At 39.2% G+C, this 22,684-nt stretch overlaps 1 protein-coding gene across 6 annotated transcripts in view; it reads left to right on the forward strand.

Moving 5' to 3' along the window:
* Positions 1-22,684, forward strand: part of USP54 (ubiquitin specific peptidase 54) — a 93,433-nt gene that overhangs the window by 24,109 nt on the left and 46,640 nt on the right. For 4 of the 6 annotated variants that reach the window (XM_057377099.1, XM_057377100.1, XM_057377098.1 and 1 more), the window contains exon 2: positions 21,428-22,257. In XM_057377099.1, the coding sequence (XP_057233082.1) occupies positions 22,111-22,257 (147 nt within the window). In that variant the 5' untranslated portion in view covers positions 21,428-22,110. Of the gene's footprint in view, positions 1-10,370; positions 10,443-16,680; positions 16,703-21,427; positions 22,258-22,684 lie in introns of those variants that run through there. The other 2 variants (XM_057377101.1, XM_057377102.1) reach the window with 2 other exon arrangements.

Below are 22,684 nucleotides of genomic sequence, written 5' to 3' on the forward strand. Positions count from 1 at the left end.
GCTATTTCTTACCCTCTTTGTTCATATTTTAGCATCTTAAACCAGTTTAATTTCACTGGTTGTGAAGTAAGTAATAGCCATCAYAACATGTGGTTGTGTTTACTGTAGAAAAAGTCACTGAATTGTAGGAATCTGCAGCAGCTTTTGTAGTTGCATGAAGTTTTAAGAAATAATAGCTGCTCTAATGAAATGATTAGAAAATATTTCAAGGTGAAAAGAAAGCTGACTTAAGAATTGCTGTTTCTTCCCCTCTTGTTTCTAATGGCAGATTTTCATAGAGGACTTAGTTTTATGAATTGCAAATAAAAGCTTGTTTTAAAATACTGATTCCCCCATAGTGATTGAGATGATTCCTGGAATCACATGTGGCATTTACTTTTGTTTTCAGCTCTTCGGTATTGTGGCATGGTTTTAAATGCCATAGAGAGTTCTATGCTATATGTACCTCCTGGCTGCRTATCAGTCTGCCAAGGTTCAGTCATAGGACAAAAATAAGACAGAACAGAAAATAATTAATGCAGGATGTGAAATTGTATAAGATAAAAATTTATGAGTCTCATTACCGTCTCTGTTTCTGTGGCTCTGTGATCTTGTTTTTCTATTAAATTGATACAAAAGTTAAGTAATTCAGCCAAACTTACTTTCACTTGGATTTCACATTGATACAAGTTAGTTTCCAAAGTGAATCTTACACCTTCAACTTGTCATCTCCTTTTTTATGTCACATAATAGGCTGAAAAGCATTGGTTTTATTTCATGCAGGCAGGTGAAACAAACKTGCWTWTTTTTTTTTCTCAAGACTTCTTTAAAGTCTTTCATCAAGGACCACAGCATTGCTAAGATTCAAGGTTTAAAGGTTGTGTGCTGTAATTTAGGATCACAAAATTATGTAAGTTCTTGATGACTGTAGGAAAAATGGGTAGAAATTTATCACTCTAGTTATGCTTGTTCTGTGCCGTATGTGTGCTCTACGTAGGAAAAGTTGTTTTCTGATTCCCAACTTAACTATAAATTATTCCTGAATATCCTGAGATCGTATTTAAACCACAGGAAATTCATTTTTCTACAGGAAAATTATTTTGTACCATGCTTCTTAAGGTATACAACTGTGTGTCGGTGTGTGTCTTTCCTATCTGTAGAGGTGATGAGAGAATTGTCTTTGAGTTTGGACACGGCACGGCATCACAGTCATTCAAACAATGTGCTCATGCTTTGACCAAGGAATTTAATTTAGTGTTTTGTTTGATTAACAGGCATCTATAACCTGATGTCCTGCTTGTAGTCAAGAAKACCTTTTGCCATCTCTTTTTGATAGGATATTTATAAAACATTCATTTGGCTTTGGTCTGCTTGCTGAGGTGGAAGTTAGAAGAGGCAGGATGGATTAAATGCAGTGTACTGGGTTTGGCAGTCATTAAGTAAGTAAGCAATAGAATTCCTTTTCTTGTTTTTGTGGTGGTTTTAGGAGGGCAATAGAAACAAGAAGTGCAGTTATTTGTGGTATTTGTGGTGTTACCTCTGTGGTAAAGAGTGGTATTTTGTTCTTGCTTGTCTTTGGTAACTTAAATCCTGGCTTTTGTAGATTCCCAGACTTCCAGTGCTACAGGTAGAACTAGTYTGAATCACTTAAGAGTTCCTAGATGTAGAAAGTCAAATTGCTAGCAGGATATGTTCATAGTAATGTGCTCAAGTTATTAGCACTTTGTTTTTCTCCCAGTATTTCTTTGTTTGAATCATCTGCCAAAAGAAAGACTGGGTTCAATGAGGAGTGCTCTGCTTCGTAGCACATATACATAAGAAATAAGACAGCTTGTATCAATTAAGTAGAAAATATTGAGTGTATATACCAACTTTTTACTTTTAAAATCAAAAATGAGGCAGATTAATTTGTCAGATAGGAGGTTTAGAATGGAATTATGACAGTAGTATTCTTGATAACAAGAACTGGCCTTTACGTACAAAGGAATCCTTTCCAATTCTTTGGTCCTAAGTTTGTTTTTAAAGCTAGTTTACATTTTGTTTGAGCAGATGTGGTCTAGGCTAATTTAACCAGTACTACTACCYCAAGTCACTCCACACAAAAAATGCATGTGGGGGCTATGTTTGGTACACTGAGGAACAGATCTGTCTTCAAACTACCCTGGTCTGTCTTTCCACCTGGCTGTTTACCCTGATCAGGTTGTTGTATTGCCATGTTGAAGGGTTGGACAAGGGTGAGAATGAGCAGTTGAGGGCGGCTGAAGGAAAGTGGGGGCATAAAAACTCTGTCACTGTTTGATTCTCTTTTAGTAACTATCAAAACAACACTATGCTTGGTTATTCTTTTATTTGAGAAAAGGCAAAAAAATATTTTTGCTCCTCTCGTAATTTACAAACTACTTGAATAGCTCTGGGTTGCCTGATTATTAAAAGAGTAACTTGGGTGGTAAGAGAATACAGAACRGATTTGTATTCATTTTGTGTCATCAAAACCATTTGATTCTAASGCTATGTCAATGAAGTAAAAATCAAGATTTTGCCGTGCCTCCCCACTTCTCAGACCTTCCTTAAACAGTTGTCTTGCCATGTGGAAAAGGTCAGCTGAGTACAGCATATGTATTTGCCCAATATGTTTGAACACATTGCCCTAAAGTTTGTTAGACTGTTGTTAGCTTATTTTTTTCATTGGCTTTTTTCCATCCTCTTGAAAATTGCACTGTTGATGTGAGAACATGAGCTTCTTTTTCTTAACCCACTTCCTTCATCCTCCTCAGCCCCCCCAAAAAGAAATTGTCGATGGTCAGTGCTTTCTATCCACAGAATTAGCTTTTTTGACCTCAAATATTTTCAGTGAAAAGGGGAAATACCTGCTTTCAGACTTCTTGAAAGTCCAGGGGATACATTCTCCAAATTAAAAGCCRGTGTCCTAGAAGAAAGAACTTACTTGAAAGAGGCTATAAAATATTAACCAGGGGGTTTAATTTGCATCAGTTATTTTGAACTCATCTTTCCTGGTAGTGCAACTTCWCTGTGGCTGCTTAAGGACAGGGCAGGGCAGATGGCTGGGTCTTGACTGGGTGCTGCTGCTCTCTCCTTGTTTAGCKCTTGGTTGAAGTGGCTCCTGCCACTTTCAGCGCAGTGCAATGCTCGGAAGCAGTGGGAGTGTGAGGCTMGGGAAAGCAAACAGACTGCCACAGTCTGCTGTTTCCCTCAGTTAAATGAAACTTCACCTTCATTCTGTCGCTGATTACTGCACAGCCGTGTGACTGCAGATGGAGGGGCAGCTTTGTTATCTGGGTAGGAGGATCTCACTTCAGGCCACTGTCAGGAAGCATTGTTCACCAGGTCTGCTTTTATCCATTTGAGTGAGAAAGCTGATAWAAAAATAAATTTCCATTCGTAGAGTTGTTTTTTTGCCAACTTGCCACCCTATTATACGTCATTTTGCAAACTTAGCAGTGTTAGCATAAGGGGAGTGGAAGGGGCACATGATGGTGAACAGATCCACCCTAGTAGCAGCTGTCAGATTGGCACAGCTGTATCATGAAACAAACTGTAAGTTACCAGTGCTAGAAATTGGTGGATCTGCTWGTATATCTACATGGTGTCATGGCTTTAGTGGCAAAGCTCATAAAGAAGCTGCTCTAACTACTGCTTCTCTGCTCCTGTACCCCCGTGCAATTTGCTGGTCTTTGTTGTGCCAGTTACAAGTGCATACTGTAGGACTGCTCTGTATTCTGAATAAGTGAAATTATAGGAGTAGCCCACTTCATACTTTTATTTCCTGGTTATTTTTAACCCAGATTATTTTCATGAGGCAATTTGTAGGTAAGTGATCCTACACTGCAGAGCCACCTGCAGAACAGATCATCAGATGACAATGGTAAGAATTCATCTGTGAAAGGTGGTCAGGAACTTCTGCAACCAGCTTCTTTCTTGGCAGTCAAGAAATTCCATCTTTACCATGTAGCATTTATTCCTGACAAACTTCTCCATGTAGACAAACTTATGGTATTTAAACTGTACTAAGTGTGCTGACATTTACAGCTCTGTGAGTGGGAGTGCTGTGGTGGAAAATTATACGAAGGTGAAGGGAARGGCTAGCATAGCCTTTGCTAGGTAGGAAGCTACAAGATCTGCAACAGCAGAAGGAAGCCAAAATCATATGACTCTGCAGACATTGGRAAAATAGCTGTTTTCAGTCTTAAGAGAATGGTTGTTTCATCTCTGTCATCTATACTTTCTTTTTTCAGTTTTTTTTAACTTATGCTTTTGTCATTTTTCTTAGCAATCTCTATCTTGCCAGCCATGAAGGTATGCTGTAGGCATGCATGCTCCTAATAGATAGGGCTAATACATTTGCAAATACATTTGCTTCAGATTGCTGATGTCTGAACCAAAGCAGAAAAGCGGGGAAGGCAGAGAAATTACAGGCTTGTCTCCGTTGCTTTAGTTTGCTTGGTTTTCCTGCCTCATTTCAATCTGAGGTAGCTATGTGGATGGCTGTATAATTGCTAGCATTGCTGTCCCAGTTGCCCTAGGGGCTGCAGTACTTGACCAGAACAGTTTGAGAGTTGCTGTGCTGTCCTAATTTAGATTAAATGTTAGAAGAGTTGAAATGCTTTCCCCCCCCCTCCACTTCTTCCTGTTCTGTGCAGAAATGTGGTAATTGCTCTGAATTCTTTCTTAGTTTGGTGGCAGTGAGTCAGATTCTTCGCTGGTATGTTTGGCAGAGATCTCTTTTGTRAGTGCAGCAGTGTTGTTCTTCGGCTGGGGTCCTGTCCCCCTGCTTCTGTTCAGGGCATGGAGCCCTGCTTGCTGTTTTAACTGTCTGACCTTCATCAGCACAGAGTGAACTCTTATTTTCTGTCTAATGTAGAGGGATTTGTTTAGTAGTAAAACACTTACTTGTCCTTTGCTGCTACATGATTMTAAAAAGTTTTATTTTTAGGTGTGATGGAAGCAGAACTAATCTTGCTTTAAAACTGAGCATTTAGAAATAATTTCCATGATTTCTTCATGCACTGAAGTGTTGAAGAGCTGGTTGTTGTTTAGACAGGTAACTGATGGTTGTTGTTTAGGCAGGTAACCGATAGTCTCCACTATCCATGTGCTGAGAGATTGTGCAGAATCATGTCACAGCAGGTGTTTGAAAATGCCCACAATTTGATCCATATTTCCAGAAGTTACCCAAGCATGTGTGGGCACCTGAAGCATTTTATTAAAAAGCTGAAAAAGAGTTCTAAAATGATGGAAGCAAAGGCTGAAGCAAATAGGAATTTGTAAACATGAGTACCACAAAACTCTTGATGTTACTGATTTAGATGCCCCTGCCATTTTGTGAGCACTGGCCAGCATCACCTCAGCAAGGAAGTCAGTGGAGTCATGGGTGATGTATGTGGTCTTTGTGTCTGAGGAGGAAAGGCAAATGCTTTGTSCTTTGGAAGGAGAAGCACTCAGGGAGTGTAGAGACTGTTTTCTCTGCAAGGGTGCTTGCCAACCTCATGTCATTAGCTGTGGAAATAATGCCACTTGAACAAATGGATTTGCTAACTCTTGGTAAAATTGTACAGATATTTGAGAGTAAACATACAGGTCTAAGTAATAGCGTGACACCTGGAAGACTTGGTGTCTTGTAAAAATGAGGATTGGCATATTGCTTTTGCCTGGAAAAAGTCTGTGTTGGTGTTGCAGAGTGTGTTTTTAAGTGATTTGGCTTCCTTGAAACAAGCTGTTTGAGAAAAGAGTGCTACAGAGCTAACATGCTKTTTTAACCACGCACAGCTGTGGAGGAGGTTTTGAGCCCAGCATGATTATTGAACATTGGACTGTTTTTAGTTCACAATTACGGCACTGTCAGTGCACTTTAGAAAATTACTTTATTTGAAATTTGCACACACTAAATCTTAAAGAAAAAAGCTATATAGCAGCATCATGAACTAAAACTGTTTAGAGTATTATGTCTTTTCTGTATTTTTTCCTTTCTTGTTCTCCTATTTTTGTCTCTCCAAAAGTCTATCATTATGGAAAGACATAGTTAAAACTTGGCTCAGCCCCTTCTATCCTGCAAGACTAAATTGTTTTTAAGGCAAACCCAGTTTAATTGTATTCCAACTGCTTCCTTTTTGCATTGTTTGTTTCTGTTAGGTAAATGGTCCCRGTGGGGATAGTATCTTCAATTCCTTGTATGGTCCAAAGCATTATTATATTTCAATCTGATTCTGTTAACATTATATTGTGCTGGGGCAGCGAGACAATGGTGTGGATTGGTTTGGGGTTTTTTTTTGTAACATAACCAAAGTTTCCTTTAAAGCTGTTTTGGTCTTGGATATACAGTAGGTCTCTCTGTCTATGCTCTAAACGTGACCGTGTTGAAAGAACAAATTGATGCTGAATGCAGATGGCACCCGTGTCCTCGAGCTGTACTGTAGGAGTGTCTGGGAATAATCATGTAGTAATGCTACTGCTGAGCTTATGGGAGCTTTTGGGAGTAGGAAGCAGTTTTCTTGAACAAACTTCTTTTTTCCGTGATCTATATCACTGGCTTTGAACCACAGGGGATGGTTCCAGGAATTGTCTTGTAATAATTGTTCTTTGAAAACTGGCTTATAAGTTTCTATTGCAACTGCAAGGCTCTAAACCTAGACCAAAACTGAAGCCATCTTTGAGTCCTTTCCATTTTTTTCTGTTAAATGATGACATGTTGCTTCTGGTTTCAATTTCTGCTACAAGAAAACAATCCTTGATGTTTAACTGCAGAGTCTGCAGGAACCTCTTCAGGTCACTTGTCACACTGAGGGGAGCCCTGCCTTGCATGGGCAAGCTGCTGCTATAAAATGAAGTCATCCSTTGCAGCCCTATTTCCCCCTCCTCTGCCCTCAGTCTGGTCTCTTTTATAAAAGGGGTTGAAAACCCTTCCTCCTTTTTGCCTGGCCCTGTGTCTGAGGGGAGTTGTCGGTAAGCAGGGCTGGGCCTCTGGCCTTATCTCAGTTGTCAGAGCTGCCTGCCTGGTAGGTGGCAGTGGGGGCAATGCTTTTCGAATGAGACTTTCCTGYGCTTAGGGAGGCCCTTGTTTTTTTAACAGCTTCCTATTGTTTGAAACAGCAGGTTATTCCCTCCCATGCTATTGTAGCTCTTTCCTCCTCCCCCCTTAAATAATTTTTCTGTGCGAGTATTACTCAGAGCAGTTACTCTAGCAGTGAGTTCTCAGAATTTTCCCAACTTGCTCTGATTTCCAGCTTCTGTTGTGATACCAGCGTGGAGTTCACACAATAAAAAGTAGCTTCTGAAGGTAGGTCTTTCTGATTTTAATTGAGCATCACCACCACTGTGATGTAACTTTTTTGACTGAATTCGAATTGTCATAGAAATTCTCTCCTATATATGGTGCTGAAAGATGGAAAACTCTGCTTTTCAGTGTGGCTTGCTTTTGTTTCTAAGATAGAAAGAGTATTGCTTCAGTTTGTTAATAGTTTACTTTTCAGTGTTCCAGTCCTGCTGGCTAATGCTGTTTCATATGTGTACATTTTATTTTTATGTTCTGCCTGTGTGAAAGGCACTTTCTAAGCCATAAGCTGCTTCTGGTCTACCATACCAYAGCTTTTTCTGTCTCATAATATCCATGATAAATTTGAAGATAAAGCCAGTCAGAATCTTTTCTCACCATATCAATTGTTACAGCTGGAAGGGATGTTGGCAGTTCACTTCCCATCCCACTTACTTTTAAATTTCTAGATTTGGAAAAAAAAGAAACCAACCCCCTCAYGTTATTTTGATTTGTTTGGTGACACTAAGTAGAAGTTTTAATTCCACAGAATGACAAGTCCAGTTCCAGACTTTGTCATTAGAGAGGGCAAAGGAGAGAGGTATAATCTCTGTATCAGTTCCAGTCCTTGTCATTCAGTATCATGAACATTCTGCCTAATCTAATGCATTCCAATTTTTTTTGAGGGACTAACTTCTCAAGCATCTTAAAAAAGGACCAGAATTACAAATGTATTGACCATAGTCTTCAGAGGCATGATTCATCTGATCCCTTGCTGGAAGATCAAGTCCCACTCTTCTTGCCTTAACTATAACTTGTTGAGAAGCTGATTCAGGTCACTAACCTAGTAAGAAATAAAGCAAGGCCCCTCCTCCCCTCTGGCCAGCTCTCCAAAAGTGCTAATTTTGTGAGCTGAATTTGTTTCTGTGAGCCTAAGTGTGAACTGCCTGGTCTAGAGCACTGGTGTGGAGGGAGAAGTACCCTTTTCACACTGCTCTGGTGGCCCTGGGATTTTGGCTTCATTTGGTTATTTAATCTGGTTCCTCCCAGAGGTTGTCTGAGATGATACATCCTCTTTCTTATCACACTGTATTTCGTGGGAGTTTGATTATTATTATTTATATTTTTATATTATTATTATTATTATTATTATTATTATTATTATTACTCACAGTTTATAAACTTCTTGGGTTTTTTATGGCAGAGAAGTGTTGCAGTAGACATGCAGGAGTTTGTGTTTTCTGAAGTTGTTAATTTATAATGTAGTTATGTCTATAGATTATGGCAGTGGTTTTCAGAGTTTTAGACATCTTAAAAATCCAAACAGAATGATTCCAGGCTAAAGAGTTCTGTGTTTAAGGCCAGAGAGACATGACAAACAGCCTGAGGAGTGAAGGAAGCAGACTGTGGTGGCTGTCAGGATGAACAATGGTTTTGGCACACCTGCTGCTTTGCTGCTGAGCTTCTCCGTGCTTGGCAAGAAAGGAGTGATTTGGAGGATAACCAGATAGTTTTGTAGATGTTTTTGGTCTGTTTCCATGTTCTCTGAGGGAGAGAAAACAGAAGCACTTGCTTTAAAATGTAACTAATGGCTGGTTGAAAGACTGGTACCATCATCTTTTGGGGCAGGATTTAATGAAGCATTTAGAAATGTGACAGTCAATAATGTGCTAAACTTGAGGACCCTTAAAACRAAATACAGGGAAACTGATGGATCATGGGAAGGGGAAATAATTKGATATAGTCAAAGCAATGTGTTAGAGACATTTATGCTCGCACCCCTTTGAGTAGATATAAACATAATCAAGAAGCAAAATTAAGGGAGCTGAAACAAATGCATTTGGAAAAAGATTTTTCAGTATGACAGTTTTTCAACTGCACCATGTTCCAACTGATGCTATTCAGTTTATGCTTCTCTTAGAATTTGACACATATAAGATGTGAGACCAGATCACTTGTTCCAAAGAGTCCTATGTCACAGCTATCTCCCTTCATCAATTTTCCATTTGTGTCTATTCACATTCTGGTGTAATCATAATAGTAGTCTTTTTAATTGTTGTGTAATCCCCTACATATTAATACAAATTTTCTCTGAAGTGTCTCATGTACTTGATTTCACAAGAGGRTATTGCTGTCCTAAATGGTTGAGTACCTGGGTCACCAGAATATATTGGAATTGGAGAACTTAGGTGTAAAAGGAAAAAACAAGAATGCTAAAAAGCCAGAAAACCATTCCTTTAGTCTAGCAAAGAAAATGCATATAATACTGTACTTTTTGGCTCACGCTCAGAGCAGTTTAACTTCAAATGAAGTGACTTCAGTGCTGATTGACCAAAAATGTAAGATTTTTCCGGATCATCCATTTAGTTGCACATGTGCGTGGACACATGTACATGATTTATTTTATTTCCTTAATCACAGAGGAAGGATGCACAGACTCTTAATCTGGATAAAATATTCTTATTTTTTCCTGTTTCCCTTACAGGTGTGTGTATAAGGAAGTGTGACTTGTTTTAATGCTGGTTAAGCAATGGATAATAATTATAGTAACAGAGTGTCTGAATGCTTTGGTCTAGTATTGAAGGAAAATTTTGTAAATTATTTCTTAACAAAATGTTTATCATGGTGTAATGGCAAGACTGAAAATACCATTGTGGTGTAGTAACCCTTCTTGATAAGGATAGCTGTGACAGATGTTTTCCCAGATGTCAGGTTCCTTGAAGCCTGGTTGTTCTGAGGGGAGAGGACTTTTAAGCAGGACACTGTTTSGTTTTGTCCTTTTATTTCCCTGCTGGTGTTCTGGATCTGATTTTTTTGGTGCACCAAGTTGCTAATGCAACAGTTGCATCCCTTCGGCAGCTTCTTGTGTTGCTGGCATATTGTCTAGGGAATTCTAGGGAAAACAAGTTCCATTGTACAGCATTACAATGCTTGTAGACGCAAGCCTGGAGCAATATCAGCTGGTCTTGCACTAACAGGATTTGGCAAGAAAAGGTGTGGGCAACATGTGACTGCTGTTCAACTGGAAGGTGGAGATTCTGTCCTGTGACCAGCTCTAGGGGTGTGGGGAGTGGTGCCTGTTTTACGGGACTGGAGCCTGTAGGAAGAAGGAAGCCTTGGAGACCATTTTGGATTGCCATGGCAGGATGTGGAGTCCTCCACAGTTTTTGAGGTGGATGTGCCTAACCCTTCTGCTGTGGTGAGTTCCCAAAAGACTGAAAGAATTTGAACATCAAAAAATCCAAGTTTTATTAAAATTGTAATAGAAATGCTGCTTTTTTAAAGAGAGAAAATTAAAAAAAAAAAAATCTAGGGAAGACAAAGTGGAATAGGCTTATGTGCACGTTTCCTCTTACCAACTCTGTCTCACCTTCCCAGTCTGTCAGCCACTGAGTGGTCCCAAATGTCTTACTGGAAATTTTGTGCTGCCTAAGACCAGCCATGCAGTGCAATCCCTGGAGCCCTCATCTTTGAACATCCTTGGTATCTCACCAAGAGGGCAGGAAGGGGCTGTACCCCTGCCCTTAGGGGTGCTAYGTGGTACAGCCACACTCTTAAAGAATTACACCCATAATTAGAAGCCAGAAACCAAATGCTTACATAAACGTTATCATCGTGAGACCCAGTTACTTTGCTGTTCCCTGCTGTGTGTGATGGGGTGGAAGAAGCCCTAGAGCTGCTGTTGTCTCTTGCCTGAGACCTTTCCCCATAGCTTCTCCATGCTCCAGCGCTGTTCCCTGAAGCASTTTGCTTAAGGGGTGACACGCATCATTGTAGGCTGGCCATTTTTCTCTATGGGGGAAGAAAAAAGAGGAACTGAGTACACAATATAAGATACAAGTTTAAGAAGCTATGCTTTCTAAATTTTGTGTGTTCTGTGCTGGACTAAGCCAGAATCTGGATAATCCTTGGTGCTTAACCTTGCACMACTCCTGGGAGTCACTATTAAAAGGGTATGTGGGTTGTGTTTTGATTGTTTCACAAATTATTTCAGCCATTGCAGAATCAGATTTGAGAGAGTAACAGAAATACCTGCTTGCTTTWCTGTAGAGCTCAGACCCACATCAGCACTGAAAAAGTTGAATTACCACTGAAAGGAATTAAACTGAATCTCTGAAGTAAGCATCTTTTTTTTTTTTTAATAGTACAGGCTGAAATCCTATTGTCTGATGTTGAGCTAGACTGCAGTTTTCTCTAGCTACTCTTTCAGTGGTGAACTTGGTGACTTTAACATTTATTGTTGGCTGGGTACTTTCCAATCCTGAAGGCCTCCTTTTTGTGTGTGAAGGCATATGTACATATCCCTTAAATTTGCTCCTTGTCATTCTGATTTAAAATAATTACAGCAACAAGTTTCATTAAGAGTGTTTTTCTTTCCACGTGTACTAGTTGGTTAAATGTATTACAACTTTCCTGGGCACCTTCAGAATTCTGTTTTAATTTAATCTTTAACCCTTCCAGTTGCAAAGAGAAGAACACTTGTGACCTTCCTCTTAATGATCTTTTTCTGCTTATGAGCAACCCACAAATAATGTGGAAAGACCCCTTTCAGGGTATATACCTCCTCTTAAGTGCTTCCTGGGACTAGGGCTTTCTTTGTGGCCAAGGGATGTTTTGTTTTTTTGGGGGAAGTACAGGGGTGGGTTTGGATTTTTTTTTTAGTTGGGTTTGGGGTTTTTTGTGTTTTTGTTTTGTTTTTGTAGGGAGCTTCTGGTGCCACTCAGTTGGGTCATTTTATTACCAGGCAGAAAAAAAAATAAAGCTGTTGACATCATTCTTCTTTTTCTTACCCCAACACCCAACTGGTCTGTTCAGCTTGTATTATACTGCATTTGCACAGCTTCTGCTTCTGTGACCCATTAGGACAGAGCCTGTTTGTGCTTAACAAGAGTCTCTTTCATGCTTTGTGGATCTCTCCAAGCCACAGCAGGACACAAAATAATCCCTTTTGCATTTGGTAGTTTCACAGTACTTTTCTAGTGAAGATAAAATAACATTTCTGAATGAAAACAATAACATCATTTCCATAARCCTGGTTTTGATGCAAGGAAATTGTGTTATTGTTTCTGCATCTTATAAAATGAACAACGGTTTGTTTGGGGTTTTTTCCCAGCAGATTACTTGCAGATTTTAATGTAAGTTTTTAAAATCAGTATGGAATTGGTTTCTTGCGGTAGCATCTGTTAGGACTTAGAAAACCAGTTTCTTTGATTTATAACTTAAAAATTTGAATTCAGACTTTGAATTCAATGAGGCCAGAGTTTTGTGAGAGTTCATACCCAATCTCATGGCTTCACCTTATTAGTTCTAACATAAAATGAAAGATCTGTATTTCAGAAAACTTGTTTATACAACAATCTGCTTTGCGCACATGAAGCTTTCATTTGTGTATACTATGTGTATTCTCTAATGTTTTAGTTTCTGGAATGTTTGACAAGTATACTGTGTATGACAGTCAAAGAAAGTATCCTTTGCCTGTTTAGCCATCTACTCCAACTTTCATATTGTGAAATGAGTTAAACTTTGCTTTAAGGCTTTCTTTACAATCTYTCAGAAGATGTTTTATACCAGAAGAATTTAAGCAATTTATCTATTTGTAAGTGGCTTCTTAATGAAAGTAAAATTTCTGGTAAAAGAGGTAACTGCACATCCTTTTGTCAATACAAAGGYTCCTTTCCTGTGTTTGCAGGAACCATTTCATGACCTTGCCTATATTTGATGTTTTTAGCTGTGAGTTCAGGATTGTTGTGCATTAAGTTGTTGTTATCCTCTTTTTTAAAAAAAACATAGAGACCTGGAAAATGGCTCTTTACTTCATGAGGTGATAGGATGGAATGAGTCTGCAGCTGCAGAGTCTGCACAGTAGGTCCACTGCTGTCGGCTCAGGCAGCTATGGACAAATTGGCTGRTCTGGTCTTGGGGTGCAGGAGCCTCAGGGAAGCCATGGCAGTGCATTGCAAACACTTTATTTGCTGGTTTGGGATGTAAACGCTTGAGATTTGGTCGTGTCTATGAGGCATATTTGCTTCATATTTTGAAAAGGAAATATCCCAGCTCATCAGCTAGCAGAGAGTCTTTTCCTGTAATTTCCCTAAATGTGTTCATCAGATGTTTTCTTCTGCTAGTCTGTTGCTTGTATAGTCCTACTATACCTGCTTGTCTGTTCCAGGTTGTTGGTGAGGTGTGTGGTGTCCTGGTACGTTTCCCCCAACCTGTTTGTTTTACTCTTCCATATGCTACTAACTGCTGTTGGATATGGGATGTTTTGAGTAAGTAAGCTTTGTGGGGTGTGCAAGTGTTTTTCCTACTGTTCTGAGGTCTTCCGTGGTTTTCATGGCAAATACTTCTCTGTAGAGTCAAATGAAGCAAAAATTAGTTTTGCTGTTCTTATTAGTTACACTTATTCCTGTAAAACTACACAGTATTCATTTTAAACTTATGCATGTGTGTGCACACTCGTGATTCTGCTGAAATATTATTTATAGCTATACAGCACAGATGAGTGCTTTTAAAAAGAGGAATAATTAGCATGTTGTGGATGCTGGGAGCAATGGCTTTATATTTTTATGTGAAGTATGAATCTATATAATGTTCTGCAGTGCAGCAGTGCTCCTTCTGCTTGTCAGTTCTAGCAAAACAGGAAAAAAATGATGTAAGCATTTAATACTGGGATCCAGCAAAGGTACCATAAACTGCTGCTCACTCTGTCTTTATGTKAGTTCCCCTATACTGCTTTAATTTTACACCTTGGTATGTTACTAGTCTGTCAAGAATGTGAGAAATACAATGTGTCTCGATATGTGGTAATGATGGGATAGATAAAACACAAAATACAATGAACTAATACTTTAATCTAGAGCTATTACTGTAATACCAAATACTGTCCGAAGCAAAGAGGGAGGGGAAAAATGGTTTTATGGTACTAACAGATGTATTATGTGGCTCCAGCTGTTGATCACAAGGGAGGTGGGAATTGTCTGCCCACCCTCTGTGGAAGTTTTCATTAGTCAATGTTRTCAAAAATCCATTATGTGCATGTGTTGAGGAAACTGATTTCTGCCCTGGGTGTCATCTTTCCTCTTGAGCACTACATGAAGAGAACAGTGCATTGCAATATTTGACTTTGCAATTCTTAACACATCAACAGAAAGACCTGATTTTCTACCCAAAGTCTGTCCATCTGTTTGGTTAAAGTCTGTTGCTGCTCCCAATGTGTTGCTGCCTTCCTTAATCTTAATTTGTTTTTCACTTGACATCAAAAATACTGATGGTGCTGGACTTCTCTTGGCTTGTTTTCGTGCAATATCTATTTCTTGTATGCTTGTGGTTGTTACTCTATGGACGTGTGTGTACTGCCACATTCTAATGTATCTGAAATCATTGGTTTTGTAGAGGGTTTCATAAAACAGAGGGGTTTGTGGTACTGTAATGTGAACAGCATATCATTTGGGAGTTGATTGCTACTGACTTCTGTTTTAAGCAAGGAAAGGGATGTGAAGATTGACAGGAGAACTCACAGTTATAACAAGGTAGCAGTTACAGAAGAGAAAGAATTTTTCTATTCAGCAGTGAAAATGTGCAAGGTCAGGAGAAGAATGGCAGCAGGATTTTAAGATGTAAAAAGTTATCAGTCATTAAGCCATATGTTGTTGAATACTGCTGACTACTTCTGAAAGCTTCTCAGGCTCTTAAGTCATTGTTGGGCTGGATTCACAAGCCAGAGTACAAATCTCTTGGTTTTTTTGGATCAGTGTTGTAATTGGAAGAGAGATGAGATTTTGTTAGTAATGTGCCATAGGAAAATGGCCTTGAAATCTTTTGGCAACACCTGATTGCTGTAAAATACAGAATTTCKCAATCAAAATGTTTCAGTCTGGAGACTGGATCAAATACTGAATTCATCTTGAAGCTCCACTTTGGAAAGCCCAGGTAAAGATTTGGAAAGGGAATAACTGGTAGCAAGAGGCTGGCTGAGCTTTTGCTTGAATGAAACCAGAACCTTCCATTTCACCATATGGTTGACAGCTGCCTATTTGTCATGTTTTTCAGTGTAACACAGGATTGATTAGCGATGTTTAACTGCTTTTGAGCGATTGCATAACATTTGAAGCTGCTGTGTTTTTCCCATTTATCCAAACTCCACAAGCTCCATGTGGAGTGGGATGAAAAGCCCACAGGTTTTACCCTACCCTTCTTCCTTGTGAAATGCCCAGCACCAACCTGGAGTAAGGTAGGGTGTTTTTTAAATATAGGCTTGGGAGTAAGGTAGGGTGTTTTTTAAATATAGGCTTGGGAGAACAGACTTAGATTTTATGTAGAAAGTAATAGAAAACTTGAGGATAAGAACTTTGGAAATCCAGGTGAGTTAAAAGGCAGGCTTTTATTGTCATGTACAGCAGTCCTAGAGTCGAACAGCTGTGAAGGGTCGATCTGAAGAGAGTGCAGATTGTTTTGAAAGGGTTTGAATTTACTTAGGACTGGGCAGACTTTCTTACTTTTATCTGTGTTTCTTGCCTCTTCAAGTGTCAGAGAAGAGTTGCTGAGATAACAGGGCTGTGTAATAGTAAGATGGCAGCTGCTTCCAAAGGATTTTGCGAGTAGGACCAGTGGGCTCGTCTGCCTCCATTCCCTGTAACCTCCACAGCAAATACATGTGCTGAAAGTACTGTGGTGGATGAGATCAGTGTTTATTAATATAATGGTTTTCGTATCAGTAGAAGTTTTATCTGGGGAGGAAAATGTGTTTTGGCAATAAGCCCTACACAGAGAATAAATAATGTGACATTTGCATCTTTAGCTCTAACCTCCACTCTCTCATTATGTGTGTTTGAACAGAAGCCCTTTATTACTCTACCCAACATCGTGCCTTTATTAATTGCAGTCTTTAAGAAGATATGCTTTACTCTAAAAACTTCTAGATCATCTTGCAGGTTTAGTTGTTGATCAGAAAAGGCTGTAATGCTGGCTTTAGATATTGAAAGCTGTGCATTTTTGACTTTTAATTTATCTTTTCATTATAATTTGCTTTTGAATAGTTGTCATGTTGTACTGGAGCTCTTTACCAGATGGGTTTTAATGGCTTTTCTCGTTATTTGAGAGCCAGATGGATTTTGAGTCCTCTTAACTGCTATATTAAWGTCTGGATACAGCTATCTTACTGTCTTTATAGCTGTATAGGATAAATGACATACTTTTCCATTATTCTGAACAAAAGTCTGTGTGGTTCTAAGTTTACGCATAACACAGGTGTTTATCAGCTGATGTCCTTATTTCAGAAAGGGCTGCAGAAATAGCTGCTAAGACTTTGTAACCCTGGAGAAGTCTTCTGCATTTCAAAGCCAATGGCTTTCTGCTGGGTTTTGGTTGGGGTTTTTTTAAATTTTTGTTTTTTAGTGTGAAAGATGCTCTTGAAATAGATTTGGCTGACTGTCAGGCTCAAAATCAAATGATCCAGATTAGGTAAGTGTTTGCAAGACTTCATTACACTGTTTTAAGAGGCAGTCCACCAGAGTTTTATAGAACTTATAAGCACTTTGGATGAGAAAGTTGGAGAATGGTTTGCTATAAAGAGTATTTTCATGCAGTATGAAGCTATACTGACCCCAGCAGCTTGCAGAGTTTCACTTTGTGGTGTTTCTGCAGAATGCGGTCTCTCCGTGTCTCTTGTTGGTCTGAGCAGTTAACAGAAATGTAGAATGTGTTGGTTTTCATGGTTTATTGGTTGTTGGTTTCAAAAGTTGATAAAAGAACATATTCTTTCTTCATCAAATCATTCAGTATTTTTTTTTCCTTCCAGTCACTGTAGAAGCATTAAGCTATCTATAGAAATGCCAGCATTGCCACTTTAGGGAACTGCATGCCTAGAAGGTGGTTGACCCATCGTGTTTTGACTACAGTTTGTTATGTTGGTTGGTAGGCTGTACAAATATAGTGGTAATGACCAAAACTAGATGTTTGTTATGCTAGTTTGCTTGCTGTTCTGTCTAGTCCTTTCAGTTTTTGTTTGCATTATCTTGAGCTGATCTCYCAGAAATGGCCTTCGCTGTGTCTTCTGGAGAAACCTGTTTTGTTTGTTCAGGCTTGTTGTACCTGTACCCTCTGAAGAAGTACATCCATGGATTTGGGGAAACATGTTTTTAGTCTTCACTCCAAGATCATTTTTATGTTCTTTATCAGCAACTTTTAGCCAAACAGTCTGATAATTTGCATCTGGGAAGTGGAAGGATTTCCCTGGTGTCTGAAAGGTTGTTTATCATAACCTTGACAAACTCTGAGTGTATTTTCCAGAAGGRCTCTGGGAAATTAGCCTGAGGTCTCTGGTACTCAAAGCTTTGTTTTAACTTTACAACACTGAGCCTTGTGCAATAGCTCATGGAAAACAAGGAACATCAGTATGAGCCTGTTGTGGGCACAGTGGCACTGTGAGGTGCTGTCAGTCCCCAGTTCCTGGTTCCACCCAGTAGGCACAAGCAGCACAGAGCCAGGTAATCAAGTTTTTCCTTTAAGATGAAAACTGCCATATGGGTACAAGCTTGACAGCATTACAGATGCCTTCCTGCCCTTTCCTCCCAGCAAAAAAATCAAGGCTGAGAAAATACATGCATTAAGCAGAAATTTTTCCCCTCTGTTGTCCCATTTGTACTGTGAAAAAACTCTTGCCAATAGACATGAATTAAATCTACCTTCTTGTAGTTGCACTTTATTGTCTAGGTGTGCAAATAAATCTGTTCCATACTTCTGGCTAGCTAAGAATTTCAAAAAGAAGAGACATCTCAAGAGATGGAAAACATCTCCTTTTGCTTCTGTCAGGTCACTGCCCTGTTCACTTTTTTTATCCAGCCTCATGGTTATTTGGTATTGGGAAGTTTTTCCACCCCTCTGTTTTGTTTCATTACCTTCAAGACTGAATTTAAACTGACTTGAAAAGTGACTATCTTTTGGATGTCCAAACTAAATGAAGACTGTAATATTGATAACTCTGCAATTAAGCGTAATTTAATCTATGCAGAAATTAGCAAATACTTTAATCATTGCAGGAAAATGGAGAAAGTATGTTCTCAAGCCTCAMGTTCTGAAAATCTTCCCTCTAGGTGAGAACAGCCATGGGATCAATCAGGGGCATTATTCTTGTGCCTCTTCACTGAAGGAGTCACAAGTGCAGGAGCCATCTGGTGAAAACTTTCAACAAAATCATTGTCTTGGATAAGACAGTCTTTTTGTTATGACAAAGATATTTGAGTAAATGATTTCAAAGCTCTTTTTCACCTCTTTAGGTTTTAGAGGTGTAGCAGCATGTGAAGGGATTATTTGACCTCAACACCATTAATCTACTCTCTACCATCAGAGTAGGTGGGAGGATCTTGGGGGCAAGGAGTCTCTTGTCTAAAATCAGACACATTCACACGTTGAAGCATTTACTTTGTTCTGTGTTTGGAAGGTTTTTTCAGAAATATAAGTAATGAACAGTAAATTCAAGACCTCTGTTTTTATTTAATAGTGTGATAAATATTTAATTGGTGATTTCAACCATACCTAGTGCTATATGTGGAAGTATTTTTGTTCCTGAACAGGGTTGTTCTAATTCGGCCATGTGCCTGGATTGGGGGTGCAAACAATAGCCTAAAATGTTTGGCTGCATGGGACTGCAGCAAGAGAGGTTACATTCCGCCACCACCCCAAAATGAACAATGATAGTGGGGCCTTGCCAGAGAGCAAAGGATGCAACGTGAGATGTTATGTTTCCATGCAAGGGAATATGGGGATAAACAGGGTCTTGAAATCTTCTGTGGTACATCTTGTAGAGTGTTGTGCTCTGCTGTCAAAGGACAGGCTCTGGTTTCTTCAGGGCAGAAGTATGTGCTGAACCATGGCCAGCTTTGCTCTGGGGCKGTATTGCTGGAGTGATGCCCCATGCCTCTCTCATCTGCTGAGCCTGTCTCTGTGGCTGGCCTTCCTGAAGCCAGCAGCAGGAAGATCTAGAATGTTGGGCTGGCTTTTCATTGCATAGTCTTTATCTATTTTAATATTTTATTTATTCCTTATTACAACCTCTCTATTATATTTATTTAATATTAATTGTTGTTGTTAAGTGTTTTAGAGGTTGGCAGAGTGCGAAGCTGTGATCTGGGGGTCTGGTTTTGTCCTAATTGGGTGGTTATCAGCTTTGGTGTATTCTGCTTGTTCTTAGCTCTGCAAAGGCCGTGTAACCACTGAGCAAACCGAACGTGCTCCTGTGAGCMGCCATGCTGAACTTGTGGTAAGAAGTCAGTTCTGCTAAGCCTATGCAGAAGCAGTGCAGGTACTCAGCTTGCAYGGTTACCATCAGGGTGAGGCCAGCTTGAAAGTCTTCTGCAATGACAGGTGAATTGCAAAGCCTCTAGTCTTGAATTTTGTTCCAAGACAATAAAATTAAAAAAAAAAAATTACTTACTTTGTCGTATTTGAGGTAGCTTTGCACAAAAAAAATACTCAAAAGTCAGTTTTGCAGCCCATTTTGTGAGCAAAATCATGTTTTGAACTTGAAATCTGTGGAATAGGTGCAGCTTTCAGCTGTACGTCTTGGGCATGTTTTGGATTGTATTTTTCTTTTTTTGGTAGGTGCTGTGGAAAGAAGACTGTGAAGACAGTTTGGCTCAGTGGTTTTTGTGAAGCAGCACAGAGCCTGCCTGTCTTGGCTCATTACAGGCAGCACTCTGCTCCGTCTGTGACACAGGCTTAGGCAGTGCACCTATTGCAATCGGTGTTGCTTTACAGAGGTCCCTAAATTGATCCCTAAATAGCTCACACAGTATGGTTGGCTCATGGTTCATTAAGGGATTGAGCAAAGAAAGGAGGCTGAGGCTGAAATTGCTTTGAAATGAATCTTGTATAAGTTCAGCACTCAGGAATGTTGTGTGACGGGCACGGTAATGGTCTGTGTCTCCAGGCTTGCAAGCACATCTGAAATTTTGCATGGCGCACTGGCAACTAAGAAGACTGCTCATCTGTATGTGGATATTTGCCTGCCTTACAGCAATGCTGATACTTCATTAATATTTGTAGAGTGAGTTTAACAGAAGTACAAATGAATTATTACTGGAACTGAATATATTAGGCTGCTGTAACACATTTACAGATATTTAGGAAGTTCTTTGTGTTTTGACAGAAGATAGAAAAAWTTTTGATTGTGCAAAAGGTGAAGAATGTGCCTTCACAGATACCCAGGGTATCTTTGTAAGGTACTATACTCTGAGTTAATTCTTACCAATGCACAAATCCTACATATGTCTATTTTGTAGTGACTTGATGCTGCAATTAATACTTAAGGGCATTTGGATTATCAGCCATAATCAGTAATTTTAATTGTTATCATGTGCATAAAAAAATGGTGTAATTTTAGATGTCATTGGGAATGTGCCTGGAAAATGTTATTCTGGTTTTTGTGGTCTACACTTGAGAGAACTTAAAAAAAGTTTTGATAGGAATCTGGTAGTTCCTGTTTCTAGGAATTTCTTCATTTTTTTAATTTCAATTTCCTGTGAGATGAGGGGGAAAGTGAACTTGTGGTGGGAAGAGCACTTTCTGTTGAATAATTGTTTTGGCTTCTTCAGAAGCTTGTATGCCTTTTATAAGACATCATTTATCCCATGTGCCTAGATCAAGTAGCATTTTAGAGGTACACACAGTTTCTGATGCAGGAAATGTGGAGACTTTTTTCTGGAAAGAGCTGGGGGTTGCTGAGTCAGGCAAGAGCCTTATGCCTTCCATGTGCAAAATCCAAGTTCTACTGTGGAGAACATCTAGCATGTATTCATAGAACCACAAATCCTTGTGGAACTGTTTGAATGAATAAGATAGGTTAAAAAAAAAACAAAACAGCACTACAAGACTGCAAAGGATATGTTTGAATACTGCCAAGGAGTTCACTTGAATGTTATGTTTTATTTTTTTTTTTTAATCTGGTTTTCTTCTTAACCCTTCCAACATATTGTAAGCCTCCTTGCTYTTAGATGCATTTCTCAGAATCCCCTGCTCTTTTCTGTATTATTTTGGTTTTTTGGGTGGAGGAGCGTTTGTATTTTTTTTCTTTGTCTCGGGAGATTGAGTGTATTGTGGGAGGTGAGGCAACACTGGTCTTGGCAGAACACTACAAAACCAAGAGAGTAATTAAATGACGCAAGCTTTTGATTATTTTTCTCTCTGAAGCTTTCTGGCACGGCTGGGCATTCCAATTGCAAAAGGAGGATCAAGAGAAGAAATTTCTAAAGATCGCATGCAGAATTAGAAGAACTGTGTCGGAGACTTWTTGCTTCTTTAAAGCTCTTCGCTCTCAAGTTCTGGAGTTACTTCTTTTTCCCCTGCGAGGATAATGTCTCTTTCATCACCCAAGATAGATGTAACTGAAAGGGAGCTGCCAAGGTTGTGTTTTGGTTTCTTTGCTCCCTTACAAATTGGATTTTTCCTATCTTCTGCAGAAGGATTATAGAAGGATTACAGAAGCTGTGTTTTTGGGGCTGTGGGAGGAAGTTGTTGTTTTTCTGGTCTTGAGTCTGGGACCTCCTTGTTTTGCGATTTGTTCTCTGAAGTTACTGCCTGTTTGGAAAAGGGAGAAGCAGCATAATATGAACTTGCACAACTATGGATTCCTTCCCTTTGCAAATGTTCCATGTGGCTGCTTGTAAAGGAGGTTTTTGCATGCRTAACAAGCAAATGAAGAATAGCATCCCAGGCTGGATTTAAAAGAAGCAAACTGCTTGTGTCCTGGCAAAAGGATAAATACTGTTTAAACTATAATTTAAAGAAGATTGGATGTTGGTCCATTTTCAAATGTTTTGAAAGGAAGGATCTGATCAGYTTAAACCTGCATTTTCTACAACTGAAACTGGAAGATGTCTTGGAAAAGAAACTACTTTTCTGTGGGTCGGGGGACTGTGCAGGGCATGTTTACGCCACGAAATACCACCTCAATAGCACCCAGTAAAGGTCTCAGCAATGAACCAGGACAGAACAGTTGCTTCCTGAACAGTGCGCTACAGGTAAGAGCACAGAATAAAGAATGTTTCTGGTTTTGCCCTCTGTGTGTTGCAGTAGTTATAATTTAGTGTACTTGAATGTCTTGTGTAAGCTTGTAGAATGTCAACCAAAGATAAAAATATAAGTAGAATATTTATTTTAAAGTAATAGAATATTGCATAGTTTGCAGAATGTGTACTCCTTAAAAGTAAATTTAACTTTTTTGTTGAACCAGTCAAGGTATGATAATACCTATRCAAGATCCTTTTTATGTAGTTCAGTTTTCTTTTGTGGCTGCTGTTTTGTAGTTTGCTTTAAATGACTGTTTATTTTTTGATTTAGTAGAAAAACCTTTTCTGGTGCCAAATTCAATGGAGTGATAGAGGTATTGTCACCATTTAGATGTTTTGAATGTCTGATGGTTGAGATTCAGTCATTTTGGCAGCAGGG

The sequence above is a fragment of the Malurus melanocephalus genome, unplaced genomic scaffold, assembly GCF_030028575.1.
Source record: "Malurus melanocephalus ecotype Western Australia unplaced genomic scaffold, MMel_1.1 scaffold_299, whole genome shotgun sequence".
Taxonomy (NCBI): Eukaryota; Metazoa; Chordata; class Aves; order Passeriformes; family Maluridae; genus Malurus; species Malurus melanocephalus.